The sequence below is a fragment of the Anthonomus grandis genome, chromosome 10 (assembly GCF_022605725.1).
Source record: "Anthonomus grandis grandis chromosome 10, icAntGran1.3, whole genome shotgun sequence".
Taxonomy (NCBI): Eukaryota; Metazoa; Arthropoda; class Insecta; order Coleoptera; family Curculionidae; genus Anthonomus; species Anthonomus grandis.
Genome location: NC_065555.1, coordinates 8,532,464 through 8,547,607, shown reverse-complemented (window position 1 = coordinate 8,547,607; position 15,144 = coordinate 8,532,464). Strand labels below are relative to the sequence as shown.

Below are 15,144 nucleotides of genomic sequence, written 5' to 3'. Positions count from 1 at the left end.
AAAAGATGATCCATTAGACACTAAAAAAACTAAAGATTTCGCGTCCAAATTCTTTACTGAATGTCAATAGAAAAACATTTTTGGAGAATTCGAGTCCTATTCATGAACTCTGGCTTTGCATCGAGTAGAATTCGCCTCTGTTTGGACCCTCTTATTATCAAGCTAGGTGAAACCAAATGTTTTTTAGGCAACAAATAATTTGATCACTTTATTATCAAAATCTAAAATATTGTATAAAAGATTTTTCTTTGAAAGCATATCCAGGGCATTAAGTTCATTCTGAGCCATCGTACTTCCTATAAAACACAAAAAATCTGAAGAATGCCAGTGCTGTCTCTTATACCACATCTACTAATTATTCATCAAATCTATAATATTTATAACTACTAACTGTTTACTGGAAAATTAAGTTCGAACTTATCTTCCACTATTAATAAATGGATACGCGCTACTACGCTAATTGTTTCATCAAAGTCCACTCATTATTTTATAATGTATTATATAGTATTATCTTCATCTCATTATATGGGAAGAATTTTCAGCAGGAGAAATTTCAATGCTTTTTCTGCCGCTACAGCTTCGGTAAATTGGAATGCACTTGAAACGGCTTCTGACCCACTTACTTTATTTTCTCAAGTTCTGTGTGATAAGATCAATCAGTGCTTTCCTAAAATGAGGTTTAAAACTAAGAAACGAAAACCATGGGTTACAAGAGGCCTTAGAATTTCAGCTAAAAACCTCCGTTTTTTGACTAAATTGTGCAAGTATACCACAAATGAAAATATCCTTGTATATCATCAGAAATACCGTAGTCTGTACAGAAAGACAATTAAAGCAGCAAAATCTAATTATTATAGGGATCGCTTAAATATGTCATCAAATAGGCAAAGAGAGTGTTGGTCGATTATTAATGATTTTAGACATTGCCATAAAAAATCTGAACCGGATTTAAGACGTGATTGTTTGATTGAATTGAAGACGTGACATTTTAAACGACTATTATTGTGATATACCTAATATCTTGCTCAAGGGCATTCGTAGTAACATTGATCCCCTTACACTATCTTCAACAAGTGTCGGTTGAGCATTCATTTTTCTTTCATCCTGTCGATCTTACCGAAGTAAAAAATGAAATCAAACGCCTAAAAAACCATAAATCATCTAGAGCTGATGGGATATCTTCGAGGTTGTTACTCTTTTTGCCTGATTCAGCCTTAAATGCTTTAGTTTCTGCCATAAACAATTCTTTACATATTGGCATTTTTCCTTCATGTTTAAAAGAGGTTATCCCTCTCCATAAGGGTGGAGATTTAGATCAGCCTTGTAATTTCCGTCTCATTTTTATTTTGTCTACCCTCTCTAAGATAGTTGAAAAACTTGCAAAAAGCAGAATTTTGTCCTTTTTACATCATAATGGCATTTTGTCTGCAAATCAGTTTGGATTTCAAGCCGGTAAAGGGACTCATGATGCTGTTTTTAGCTTTTTGGAGAGCGTCTATGTGTCCTTGAATTCTGGAGAGTTATCGGCGGCAGTGTTTTGTGATCTATCCAAAGCATTTGACTGTGTGGATCATGGAATACTGTTATCTAAGCTCGATAAATATGGTTTTAGGGGCGTAGCGTTGCGATGGCTTGAGTCCTATCTATCAAAGCGTACTCAGAAGGTTACAGTGTCTGGGCGTTTGTCTGCTTCTAGATCCCTGAAATGCGGCGTTACCCAGGGTTCAGTGTTGGGACCACTGTTATTTTTACTGTATGTGGATGACTTGAGTTCATTGAAACTCCAGGGCAAGGTGGTTCAGTTTGCTGATGATACCACCATACTATGGAGCCATAAAAATTCTGATTATATTAAGACTTGTATCCTTGAAGACCTTCAGATTTTATCAGGGTGGTGTGCTTCCAACAGGCTCGTGTTTAATATAAGAAAGACGTCTATTATGGGGTTTAAGTGCGATGTTCAGGGTCTGATGTTTGACGAAAATTCCCTCTTGCAGAATAAAGAGTGCTGCAAGTTCCTAGGAATTACCATTGATGGTCGCCTTCGGTTTGAAGATCATATTTTACATTTAAATGGGAAATTATCTTCTGGATGTTTTGCAGTAAGAATGGCAGAACAAGAGCTGGGAAGGGTGGTTGCACGTTCAGTGTACTTTTCACTTATTGAATCTCATATTCGGTATGGCTTGCCTTTTTGGGGTTTAACCATTAAGGGGTTACTTAACATTGTCTTTGTTATTCAAAAAAAAGCAGTTAGATACCTGTGATCTGCTAAGTTAAGAGATTCTTGCAAACCCCTCTTCATTTCTGAAAAAATCCTAACTCTTTTTTCACTCTTTATCTTAGAAACAGCTGCTCTTATTCACAAAATTCCCAAACAATCCTCTGACACTGGCCATTTGACTCGTCGTGTAAATGATGTTCCCCTACCTATTCCTACGTCTTCCCTTACCAAAAACTCATTAATTTACATAAGTAAAAAAATTTACAATCATGTTCCTCTATGTGTTAGACATATATCGGATGTTAAGAAATTTAAAAGAGAATTAAAGACGCTTTTATTGGCTAAGGCATATTATAACCTGGATGACTTTTTTAATGATAGGTTTTAACCTTGGACATGTTGGAAAGTTTTTGTTCTCTAGTTTTGTCAACAAGTTTACCTTTATTTAGTAATTGATTGTTTTATTTAGTTATCTTTAATTTAAGTATGTTCAAAAAGTTTTGTCTTCTTGTGTTTAATTTTGTATATTGTTTTGTCAATTTTTGAAATTATATTTTTGTTTTGTTTTTTTAGCTTGTAGGGTGCTTGTACACAAGATTATTCTTACGTAATATAGCACATTTTCTTTCTTTCTTTCTTTCTTTCTTTCTTTCTTTCTTTCTTTCTTTCTTTCTTTCTATTTTACTTTTGCGGAAATACTCAAAATTACTTTCCGATCAATCTCGCTGTAAGCGGATGCGGCTGCTAGTTTAAGGTAGGACGGGAGGTTAAATATTTATGTTACGAAGGATGTTTAATAGTTTAACCTGTTTATTTTTATTTTTCAAAAATTAAAAAAATTTAATTTTATTTTTATGTTAATAAAAAAGTAGGGAAGTTTGTGCCCCTGAGCCCCTGGCAGAAACCGCCACTGAGAAATAAAGTGGCAAGATTACTTGCTCATAAAAAGCTTGCGACTTGCTGAGAGCTTGTAGTGTACACGGCTAATCTCAGAAAATTAGTTTTCTAAAAAACGGATAGAACTAAAAAGCGAAATGCATTAAAATATTAGCAGACTTATTTAATACTGCTACAGTGGTTTTTCAAAGGAAGCTACATAATTTGAGAACGCAAGTTAACCAAGAGTAAAGAGAATTTAAAAAAAAAATAAGATAAGTGGACTAGGAATTAATGAATATTAGAGTACTTGGGAGTTCTTTGACTTATTATAGTTTATAATTGAGGCAAATATACAGAATATTATAGAAGATAATATGGTAAGTAAATAGTAGAGCAGATTAACACGTTTATTTCAATTCAAACATAGCAGCACTTTGATATTTTGAGAAGAACACAAATTTCAATTTTATTACAAGTGAGGTATGCAATGGTCTTGTTTATGTTAAATCATTAATTTGAATATACAAGTATTACTTGTTGCCAAAAAATAAAGTTTTACAGACAAACGCGTCTCCGGACTGATCGCCTGAAGTATTCACCTATATTCACAACAAATTTTTAAGCTGCATCGGCTCTTCATTTCTCAATTCTATAGCTTTTTATGTATCCCTAGAGTAGTTCTACGCTGAATTCATTTTCTCACCCAACATTTGCTCCACCTTTTTATTATTTTTCTCTTGGTTTACTTCTTTATTTGAATTAATTTGTACGTATTTTGTAAAAATCTCTAGCGTACACGGAATCAGAAAAATTCTAAGTGAAATTGTGATACTAATTTCCTAGATTAAATTTGCGAACAACTAAAAATAGTGTAGACAAAGAAGCTAGTACGTTCTGCAAAAACTATCACTTGTGAATGCGGGTTTCGCGACATCGTGTTATCGAAAATCGCTGCGATTGTGCATGCGAGGTTGCAAAGATTGCGATATATCGCATCATACGGTAGACGCCCTTTAGACGTGTCAAAGTCAAATGTCAAAAATAGAAAAATCATTTTTGTGGTTTGTTTTTGGGCTAAGAAATGAAAAAATAATAAAATATTAAAAAAAGACGATTTAACTACAGGTGAAGAACAAAAATGGATGAAAAAGTCAAGCTCACTAATGTTTTAAATATTTTTTTTATTTTTAGATGATATGAAAGTGAGGTTGTTCCTATTTCCTTAAAAGTCCTTTCTTATACATCCATTATTTTTCTTTAATGGCTAATATTATTAATTTTTTAACTGCACCAGTGATATCTACAAACCTGAAACTATTGCTATTACCTTGTTTTTATTCCATATGTATCAAAATACCGATTCTCCAATTTTATTCTTGAAAGGAAAATTGTTGGAATAACTAAAAATGTCAGAAGAAGAAGGTTCAGGTGTTACCCAAGATAGCTACCATGGCATTAAAATAGAGGAAACAAAAGGTAAGAATGGAGTAGTGAAATCTCTTAATTTAAACTCATTCTCAAGTTATGTTCACTTGTCCACATTTTAACAAAAATGTAATCTTTATATTCAACAAAAATAAAGAAAAATATTTATTTTATCAGTGTGTTCATTTATTTCATCATTATGAAATTTTCAACTTTCTTCAAAAACCATATCTAGACTTAATTAGTGGAAGATGGCAAAGGTGGTATTTTAAAATCTAAGTATTTAATGTTATAAAATACTGGTTAAAATGCAATTTCATTAATAGTGTAAAACCCTGAACTAGCTTAAATCTTTTTTGTTTAACAGCAAACAGATTGTGAAAACCATAATAGTGTGTTATTAGTATAGATTGTGGGGTGCTGCTTGAGAAAGACTCAGTGATTAGTGCACTAGTGTTTTCGAACTACATTAATATTAAAATCTTTATTCAAGTAAAATACAGACTAAAAGTATGTACATGTATCAGATCAAAATACAAACAAAGTCATGTTAACTAATCAATTGACACTATTAAAGAGTTGTCAATTACTGTATAAAATTATTAAAATCTATTTGAATTGTTGATACATTTAAAAAGAAAAAAACAAGATTAGGTACTCTTGTTTGAGTGTTCTGTCATACATAAATTTATTGATTAGGGGTTAAAGAAGCTTTTGTATTTGCTATAATTTCTGAGATTCCCATGTACACACATAACTAAATCGTAAATGTAACTAAATCTTTATATGGTAGTATAGAATTATCAAGTTGATGCAATGGCTATAGGTTGGACTAAAGTGGTTGTTGTTCGACCACTGCTTTCTAAATGAAAATATGATGACCTACCTAGATCTGAAAATCTTAGAAAATTATTTACTAGAGAAAAAATTGCTAATAAAATTATTAAAATTAATTATAAAGCAATTTGAATAATCACCCAGTCCATGCTGAAGATATATTATAATAAAATATGTAGTTACTGTATAAAAAAATTCTACCTAAGTAATAGATTTATTGTAATTTTTCTGATTTAAATTTAAATGATTTAGTAATTCAGTTATTTTTTCAATTAATTATTCAAGTACTATATGTCCTAAATATCTTAGATTTTTTACTGTTGGGTGGTAAAGTTGTTAAAAAAAATTTTTTATCTCTTATTTGGAACACCTATGCACTATACTATCTACATGCATAACATATAGTGGGTTCATATAGCATCCAGCCCCTGTTAATATTTTACTGAAAATTGATATTGACATAATATTATGAATAGTACTTTTTGGACTCAATATTTGTAGCTTGTGATATTTTATTTTAAAGATATTGCAAATTATTTAGTTAATTTTATGGGTTTACTGCATACATTGATTAAACCATTTTTTTTTACTTTAAGATGCTAGTGAGCCTAATGATCCTGTTATAACAAACCCTTGTTTAAACAAAGAAGATACTACCAGGTTGCAAGATTTTTTACAAAGCAGCTTACATCTAAACAGTGTACTTAGTGGGAATTCTGAATATGTACAGGTTAGTTGATAGATAACTAACAAAATAAGATAATCATTATAATGATAAAATGTCTAATTCATCATATGGTAAAATTTGTAAGGGTTTCATAACAGATCAGATGCAGAATGATTTTAGTTATACAGTTTTAGCAGGTTTTTTATTGACAAAGTTGGTCAAATGTTGTGTATTATTAAAAATGTATTCAAAATAGATTTCTGAGATTACAGAGATGTTAACCCATATTTTTCTTATAAGTTAATAAAACAACAAGTAAATTAATATGTATTGTAAAAATATGTAAAGCAAGTTGTTGTATTCATCACCAGCTAGCAGCTAGTACATAAGCCATATGAGAGAATTAACTCACTTCTACCTCACATGGTATGAGGTTTTATTGAATAATTTGCAGTGTTACATTTTTGTATATAATCTATTTTAGGATAAGCAATTGAACGAGTCAAGCGATTCAGATCAAAGTGACTCTGAATTTTCCTCAAATGAAGATGATATTCAATGTGAAATTTGTCAGAAACAGTTTTTGGATGAAGAAGATCTTGAATTACATGTTAAAGAGAGAAGATTAGAAAGTAAAAGGTACATTTCTAAATTTTAAAATATTAATTATCTGAAAATTAATTTTTACAATATTTTACACAATGGCAAGTAATGAATAAAATTATGATGACATTGTTATGACATTATTTTATAGTCAAGTATTTATATGCTAACCTATTATTTGATTACATTAACTGTTATATTAAAACTAGAGTCTGTATTCAAATTTAAATTGGATCATTTACCTGAATTATTAAAAACTATCATATTTTAAAGACTTCGCCTAAAAACTAATTTTTTTAGAATAGAATTTGATTATGTATGTAAAAATGGAAGGTGGTGCAAAAGTCTAATGAAAGTAAGGTATATATATAAATTGAGATATAAAAAGATCTGAAATAACATATTATTACAGAACTTTGAAATAAATAGGGTTTATCAATGTAAACTCAATAATCTAAAAATATCTTAACCTACAATAAAATTGTCTGAATTAAAAATTTGTGTATTGCAGAAATCAATAACAATTAAGCCCTCTTTTCGCATCTACTTTACGACAATTGTTTTATTACAATGATTTTTATATTTCATTAGTATATCCCAGTTAATATGTTATTTATCTATTTGTTTTAATGTATAGTTAATAAAAAAACTACCCCATAAGATATTTTATGACCATTTCTCAACTTAACTATAATATTTTTTTTAGGTATAGATGCTGTAGCTGTCAAAAAACATTCCGAGATAATACTCAACTGAAAGTGCATGCCAGGAAACATACTGGAGAAAAACCGTTTCAGTGTACAATCTGCCAAAAGTACTTTACGGTAAAAGGAAACCTAAACAAGCATATGAGAATTCATACAGGTAATGAATGAAAAATTCTATCTATTGTTTTGTTTTAAAGGGCATTTATAATATTTACCCTAAAAAAAGAAGTTGATTACAATTCTTATTAGTGGTATAAAAAGATGCTGTAAATAGGGTAGCATTATATAAATAAATCTTTATTATTGGACCAGCTAAATATAATTTTGTTATCAAATACGAATAAAATGCTTTATTATCAGATCAGCTAAAAATTCATAAGATTTCATAATGACAAAGTAAACTGAAGGAAAAATATATAATTATAAAATAAAATTAATAATCACAAAACAAGCATTGTGAGAACAAATTCCAAGTTTATACTAGGTTTGGGGTTAGACTTCGAGATGGGCAGATATTCATTTATTCAAAAAACTTTACAAACACTATAAATCGGGTAATAGTAATTACATGTAAAGCCTATAATAGGAAAAACAAACAACAAAAAACATATTAAAATAATTTCACAACAATAACACTAAACCTTAGAGAAGAAAAAAAAAGATAAGAAGAAAAAAGTAAAACATGAGTCCTAAACTATGTCCTGATGCTCAAGCAAACTCCTAATTTCCTTAACCCTGATATTAAATATATCTACATCTTCAAAGCCATTTAAGACATTCTTACAAATCCTTAACATATTATTGATTGGAGATGTAGTATTAAAATTATTTATATAAAAAAGCTCTTTATTAGTTATTCTTAATCTAGTCTTTGGTATCTTAAATTAAATGTATTCAATTAGATCACAGCTCAAGTATTTAACATTATTTACAATGAAATATATAAAAATGACTGCCTGATTCTGCCTTCTGGTACAGAGCATCTGGAAGTCAAACGTTTTTAACATTGCTCTGTATGACACCATATATGGGTATTCTTTGTTCTTTCTGACATACAGAAATCTTAAAAATCTTTTCTGTACCTTCTCAATCATGTCTGAATGTGATGATGCTTCAGGTGACCAGAAAGTATACTCCATATGTGGCCTAACAAGGGGATTATAAAGTCTAATGATAGTGCTACTTTAAAATCTTTACTGTTTCTTGTTACAAATCCCAAATCTCTAATAAAGTTTTTTCTTAGAATTTTGGTATTATCAATATAGTAGTCTTCAAGAAAATAGTTAACTTTAACTTGAGTGAAAGTGACCACAGCACATTTTTGAACACTAAGGGACATCTTATTAATCTTGAACCAAACAACCACAGAAGATAGGTAATTTTTTAATTTTACAGCATCTTCCTTGACAGCAATAGCTTTAAATAGTTTAAAATCATCAGCATACATCAGAATTACAGATGAGGAGACACAATCAGGCAGGTCATTAATAAAAAGAACAAAAAGCAAGGGACCAAGCTTGTTACCCTGGGGAACACCTGAGGTTGACATATATTGATCTGATAGACAATTACCAATCTTAACCACGTTATTTCTCCCAGATAAATAAGATTTCATGAAATTAAAAGCTTTTTTAGAAAAACCAAAGCCAACCAATTTATTTAAAAGCACACAATGAGTTACCTTGTCAAATCCCTTCTCACAGTCGGTGTATAGCACATCTAACTGTTCCTTAGACTCAATTACCTTAGAAATTAGTTCTGAGAGGATACACAGATTTGTCACTGTGGATTTATCATTAACAAAACCATGCTGACACTTGTTAATTTTATGTTTAACATGTTCATATAAATTATTATAGAGAATATTTTCAAAAATTTTAGATAAACAATTTAAGAGATTTAAGCCTATAATTTGATATATCATTTTTCTTGTCTTGTGTATGAATTGGTGAGATCATTGATAACTTTAAAATATCTGGAAAGGATTCTTGTTCAATGGACATGTTGGAAAGATAAACTAGGGGTTTTGTTAAAAGCTCAGCACAACCTTTATAGATATAAGAAGGAATTTCATCTGGGCCAGTAGATTTTTTAGGTTTAAGTTTCTTAATAGCATTTATTAAATTATAAATATAAATTGAAAAAAGCACAAGTTCTCATATCTAAAAAATATTCAAAGAGGTGACACGTGTTTCACCATCTTAGACGGCATCCTTAGGTCTAAATAAAAATATAGCTTTAACCTAAATACATTACAAAGTATAAAAACAAGAGTTACCTATCTAAAACAGTCACTAACATGATCGGGACAGAAATTCAAGGCGTGTACATTAGTACTTACAGCACTAATAATGTTCACACAAACCAAAATGGGACGTTTTTTGGCTCTAATTATATTTCTATTTTTTCTAAGAGGTCAAATTTAACGCCCTCCTTATACTGAATTATCTTTAATGCAAAAAGAGTGGCCGGAAGTGAAAAGATGCGAAAGCTGACTCGGTTTTAATTATATCTGAGTTTTTCAATTCAATTTAGGTCCGAGGATACCGTATAACCCATACAAGGCTTAACTTTTGACAACATGAATAAAACTTTTGTTTTTTATATTTAAAATAAGTCTCTTTGAGAATGACGGACGCTTTTTCAGATGTAAATTATGTTAGCGATGAGGCGGATAACTAGAGATTTATATATAATCATTTATATTATAACCATAATTATTTATATATAAATATAACCCTAATGAGTTATTTGAATTACATAAGCCGTTCTAAGGAACTTAATTACTACCGAACAATAATAATAAAGTGTAACAAAGAACTTGACTATATTTCAAGAAATAATAATGATGCTAAAAAATACGGTATTTTTAGTTCTATATTTTGAAAAATATTGATTTTGGAAAAAAAATAAGAACGCCAATAAAATGTATAAAAAGTTTAATGAAAAAGAAGCAACCTTTCGCGAAAACCGCATTCCGTTAACGTCACATTGAGATATTATCATTTTTGTTGTACAATATTATTGTCTTTCCACAAATATGGGCGTTATTAGTTGATCCGTTTATTTAATTATATTTTCTTTTTAGGAGAAAAAAGATACGAATGTAACCAGTGTGAAAAGAAATTTACCCAGTTTGCGCATTTAGACGACCACTTAAAAACGCATTCAGGTATGTTATAAGTTATAGTAAGCATTAATGTCAGATAAAAAAAAAGGTAGTATACAAACACTTACGTCACAATTGGCTTACCTACAGCTTTCGCCTTAAATAAAAATCTGTCGAGTCTATTTTATAGTAGATCATATCTGTATATCTTATAAATGATCAGATTTAAAATATTCTCTAAATAATATTACAAAATTTTAGGTGAACGACCATTCGTTTGTGGATACTGTCAAACAGGCTTTAAAACCAAAGCGAGACTAAAAAAACATGAACGCAGTCACATGGAGGGGCCTCCAACAAAAAAATCTGTCGCATGTCCAACGTGTAATATTATTTTGAAAAGTAATCGACAGTTATCTGGTACGTATACATTGCAAATACGACATATTATATAAAATTATACATGTAGTCATAGTCATAAGTCTTTTGTTATTATATATGTACTTATATTTGCAAAAGTCTATCTTGTATATTAAATGTGTTTCTTAGTTTTAAATTTTACAATATTATTTTAACACTTTAGAAGCACAAAGGTAGGTGAATTATGATATATTTTAAAAAACAGCATAACTTTTTGAATTCGGTTTAAAGTGACCCAAATGATTTCGGTAATTTTACCACAGTTAAATACATAAACATAGGTAATAAATAATTTTAAGTGTGTTTTTTTTGTCTTATATGGAACTTATCAAGACAATTAAATATTAATTAAAAAAAAATGGATATTGTTGTAAGAGTGAAATTGCTATATAGTTTAGAACTAAATCATATCATTTACGACCCTGAAGTCATGAGATAGATCGGGCTTCTAATTAAGTACAATTTTCAGCCAAGTTTAATTTTTCACAGCTGATAAAATTCTCAAACTTCTAAGCTAAGCTATCTACTCACTTATTTCGTTAAGAAAGTCTGTTTTACAAAATATTTTCTGCTTGAAAAAATGCATTTCTAGTGGTTTATACAAATAAAGTAGAAGCACCAGAAACAAACTGTTTCAAACTAGCAATTATAAGAATAACAATTGAAATGAATGATGCCGTAGAGCTAATTGTTTTTGTTACTTCTTTAAAGGGTCGTAGAAGTCTTATGTTTCATTATTTTAGCCTTAGTAAGTAATATATTTATACATTTCTAGCGCATTTGGAAACGCATATTCAAAATACTGGCGGTCCATTGGCGTGTGGCCTCTGCGGAAAGAGTTTTGAGCATTATGTAAGTCTACAGGAGCACCGAAGAACTCACCTCGATTGCAAATCGTATTTTTGTGAGTTTTGTGATAAGAAATTTGCATGTGGAAGTCATTTAAGGAGGCATATGAACTCCCATTCAGGTAAAAATGTTTTGTTTGTTATAATTTATTTATTTATTATAAATACGTCAGTGTAAAGAATATGTATATAAATACACTTTTCTAACCAAGGAAAAAGTGGTAGTAATTAGTATTATAAATAGTGATAAATAATTTAAGAGAAGATTCCTTTAAAAAAATTAGGTTAAGTTAAATTTTCCTACGCCGAAAGACAACCAAGATACAGGATGATTAACTTAATGTAATTTTTCCATACATTTAGCATTTATTATTTGTTTTTAACGAAATGATAATGGTTTTCTTTTTATATGGAAATCAGAAAATTTACCTTTTTTAAATTATGTCATGTACTGGCGCCCTCTACTACTCTGTCCAGCAGCAACGTTTTGATTTTTTTTTGAATTCCGTAACTTTTTTAGCCTTGGCTTAATTTAATTTTTTATTTAAAATATGCATTGTGGAAACAGTCTTACTTAAGAAAGGTTAACTTCCAAAATCTCGCCACTTACAAATTTTAATAAAGACAACGTTCAAAGATTTAAATTTAATAAATTCTCTTTTTATTGATTCTACAACGGTTCGAAAAGAAAATTAATTAAAAAATCGAAACTACGTCGACGGTTACAACAAAGAATATAAGGACATCGTCCTTCGTCGTTTATAGGAACTACATTTCTATAGGATGATGTCTCTATCTCCTTTGTTTTGGTACCTTTGTATTTTAGGTTTTAAACCGTATAGTTGTACCGTTTGTAAAAGACCATTCCCATCTTCTCAGAACCTGAAGCGTCATATGATGACCCATACAGGAGAAAAACCTTATGAGTAAGCATGGATTTCTGGAATTTGCCAACGATGTTTATTAATTACGTATATTACTTTTGCAGTTGCGAAGAATGTGGTAGAAAGTTTCACACTGTAGAAAACTTGAATAGACATAAGAGAACTCATACTGGTGAGAAACCCTTCGCTTGCGAGATATGTGGAAGAGTTTTTGCTCATAGGTAAGCATATTTTCTATAAACTTTTTCACTATTTTAAAAAGTATTGGAAATCATAACTCGACCTCAAGAAAACCTATGATAGTTCAAATTAAAAAATAGACAGGTTACGTGCACAACGTGTATGTCTTATAGTTATTGGAAAATCGAAATATTTGAAAAAATATACCAAAATGATTATTGATTGTTTGAAAAAAATGGATTTAACACTAAAAATACAATTTTGCCTATTTTTAATATTTGTGTATAGGAAATTAAAAAACACAACACGATCAAAATTATGTTTTCACGGCTATCTGATGTATTTTAATACTATTTTTTAATTAAAAATATAATTTTGTAGGATGGTTTTTAGAATATCATTTCAATAGACATTTGTACAAATATGCAGTATGTCTCATTTGAATACATAAAAATTAACAATTGATTACGTTAAAGAAAGCGCGTTCACAAAACATACACCTAGTTTTAAATTTCATTCGTTTTGATTTAAAAATATTAGACACTTTATCCTGACCTCTTATTTTTCCTATGTAGCAATTTGGACTTACCCTTATTTTTTTCACGTTTTTTCTTACAACGTTCCTTTAACAAAAACCTGCTACATACATATTAGAAATTATCATATACACCATATATTTAACGTCATTACTGAAGTAATTGGGTAAACATAGTCCTAATAAATTTTAGAGATATTTCTGTTTGAACCTATTATAGTTTTCTATTGGAACTTCTCTACTGGCAAAATTGTCTGGTCCGTATCTAGGCAGGCTAAGCAAATTATGTAGTTTTAAATATACAGGGCGTTTAACAAACTTAACTTTTTTGATTTGAAATTCAAGTAAATTGCAATTAAAGGTTCTTAAATTTTCCCCAAACACCTTATCAACCACATTTTGATTATTTATTAAACCTAGAGTATATAGTGTAGCAAAGATGGATTTTTATAACAAAGGTCTTTTTTATTGTCAATAGCCCTTTAATAATCAATGAGCTAAGAAAAGAAAGACAAATTTTGATAGGTTGTTTAAGGGCAAATTAGCCAATTTAAAATTATTTTTTTCTTGCTTGGTTAACCTTCAATATAAGTTGAATGCCTACCCATATTAACTAATTTTTATTCCGCAATAATTAATATGTGTAGACTATATAATGGTGTTGTATAATTCGTTTGTATCACTTAACCAAATAATTTATTTATTTAGTCACCTTATGAATTAGAAACTTACTTACAGTACAACATTTTTAGCACGACTGCCAAAGAGCACTACTTAGCCATCCACAGTATAGAAAAACCATATAGTTGTGAAATATGTAACAGTAAATTTGCTATAAGTAAACTGTTGTATAAGCATGTCAGGCAGAGACATCCTCAGGAATATGAGCAGTTTAAAATAGAGCAAGATATGACGCCCAATATGAAGAAAGCACTTAGAAAATATAGAAATGTTGGGCTGAAAACCGAGAAAGGGAGTGTAAGGATTGAAGGTACAGATGGAAGTAAGTATATTTGTGCTTGACATATATTAAATATTTCGATATTTTGCGCACTGTTATAAAATCTAATTAGTTATTAACAATCATCTTTCTAAACCCTCATATGATTTTTACCTGAAATTAAGCTTTTTACAACAGCTTTGTTTTACATTACAACATTTACAACAATTACAACTTTAATTGATGTAATATAAATATATAACTTGGTCTTTCAGAGAAACAAGTAGTATCACTTTTAAAAAAGTTAGTTGCAAATATCTAGTTTAATTGTATAGTTAAAATTCTAAAAAGTAATTTTGGTAAGTTATTTTTACAATTTTTAGAACTGGCAATTCGTCGTATAGACGAACCATTGGTCAAGATGGAGCCAATCACAAATGCTTATATAAAGGATGAGCCGAATGAAAGTAACGACTCTGGGTACACTACACTAAATTTAAGTACAATTGTGAAAAAAGAACCGTCATCCGATGACTGCGTAGTGAATCAAGATTTCGAAAGTGCGGAATTTTCTGAAAAAAATGAGTACGAAAAACCGCCTAAAAAGCGGAAACTTGATATGTATATTAAGGAAGAACAAGAAGTGGGTATTTATTAATTTGATTGGTATTTATAGTAAATAGTCTTTATTATAATTGTTCTAAAATATTTATAAAATTATCATACAGAATAAAATCGTAAATCGTGCATTGATGTTTGATTGATAAACTTAACTAACTTTTGAGGTATGTATTTACTTAAAACAGCATTGTAATACAATCTTTTTGTAATATAATTTATTAGTCAAACATTCCCAAATACTTCCATTTACGGCTATATACCTAGG

At 29.6% G+C, this 15,144-nt stretch overlaps 1 protein-coding gene across 1 annotated transcript; it reads left to right on the top strand.

Annotated features, from left to right (window-relative positions):
• The first annotated feature begins 4,147 nt into the window (after positions 1-4,147).
• LOC126741534 (zinc finger protein 883-like) lies at positions 4,148-15,005 on the top strand. Its single transcript, XM_050447986.1, has 12 exons — positions 4,148-4,228; positions 4,295-4,579; positions 5,962-6,095; positions 6,517-6,671; positions 7,342-7,499; positions 10,431-10,514; positions 10,713-10,871; positions 11,647-11,841; positions 12,546-12,645; positions 12,708-12,824; positions 14,071-14,321; positions 14,642-15,005. Exons 2-12 carry the CDS (start codon positions 4,510-4,512, stop codon positions 14,914-14,916), a joined length of 1,698 nt encoding a protein of 565 aa, XP_050303943.1. The 5' UTR covers positions 4,148-4,228; positions 4,295-4,509; the 3' UTR covers positions 14,917-15,005.
• Positions 15,006-15,144: the final 139 nt, after the last annotated feature.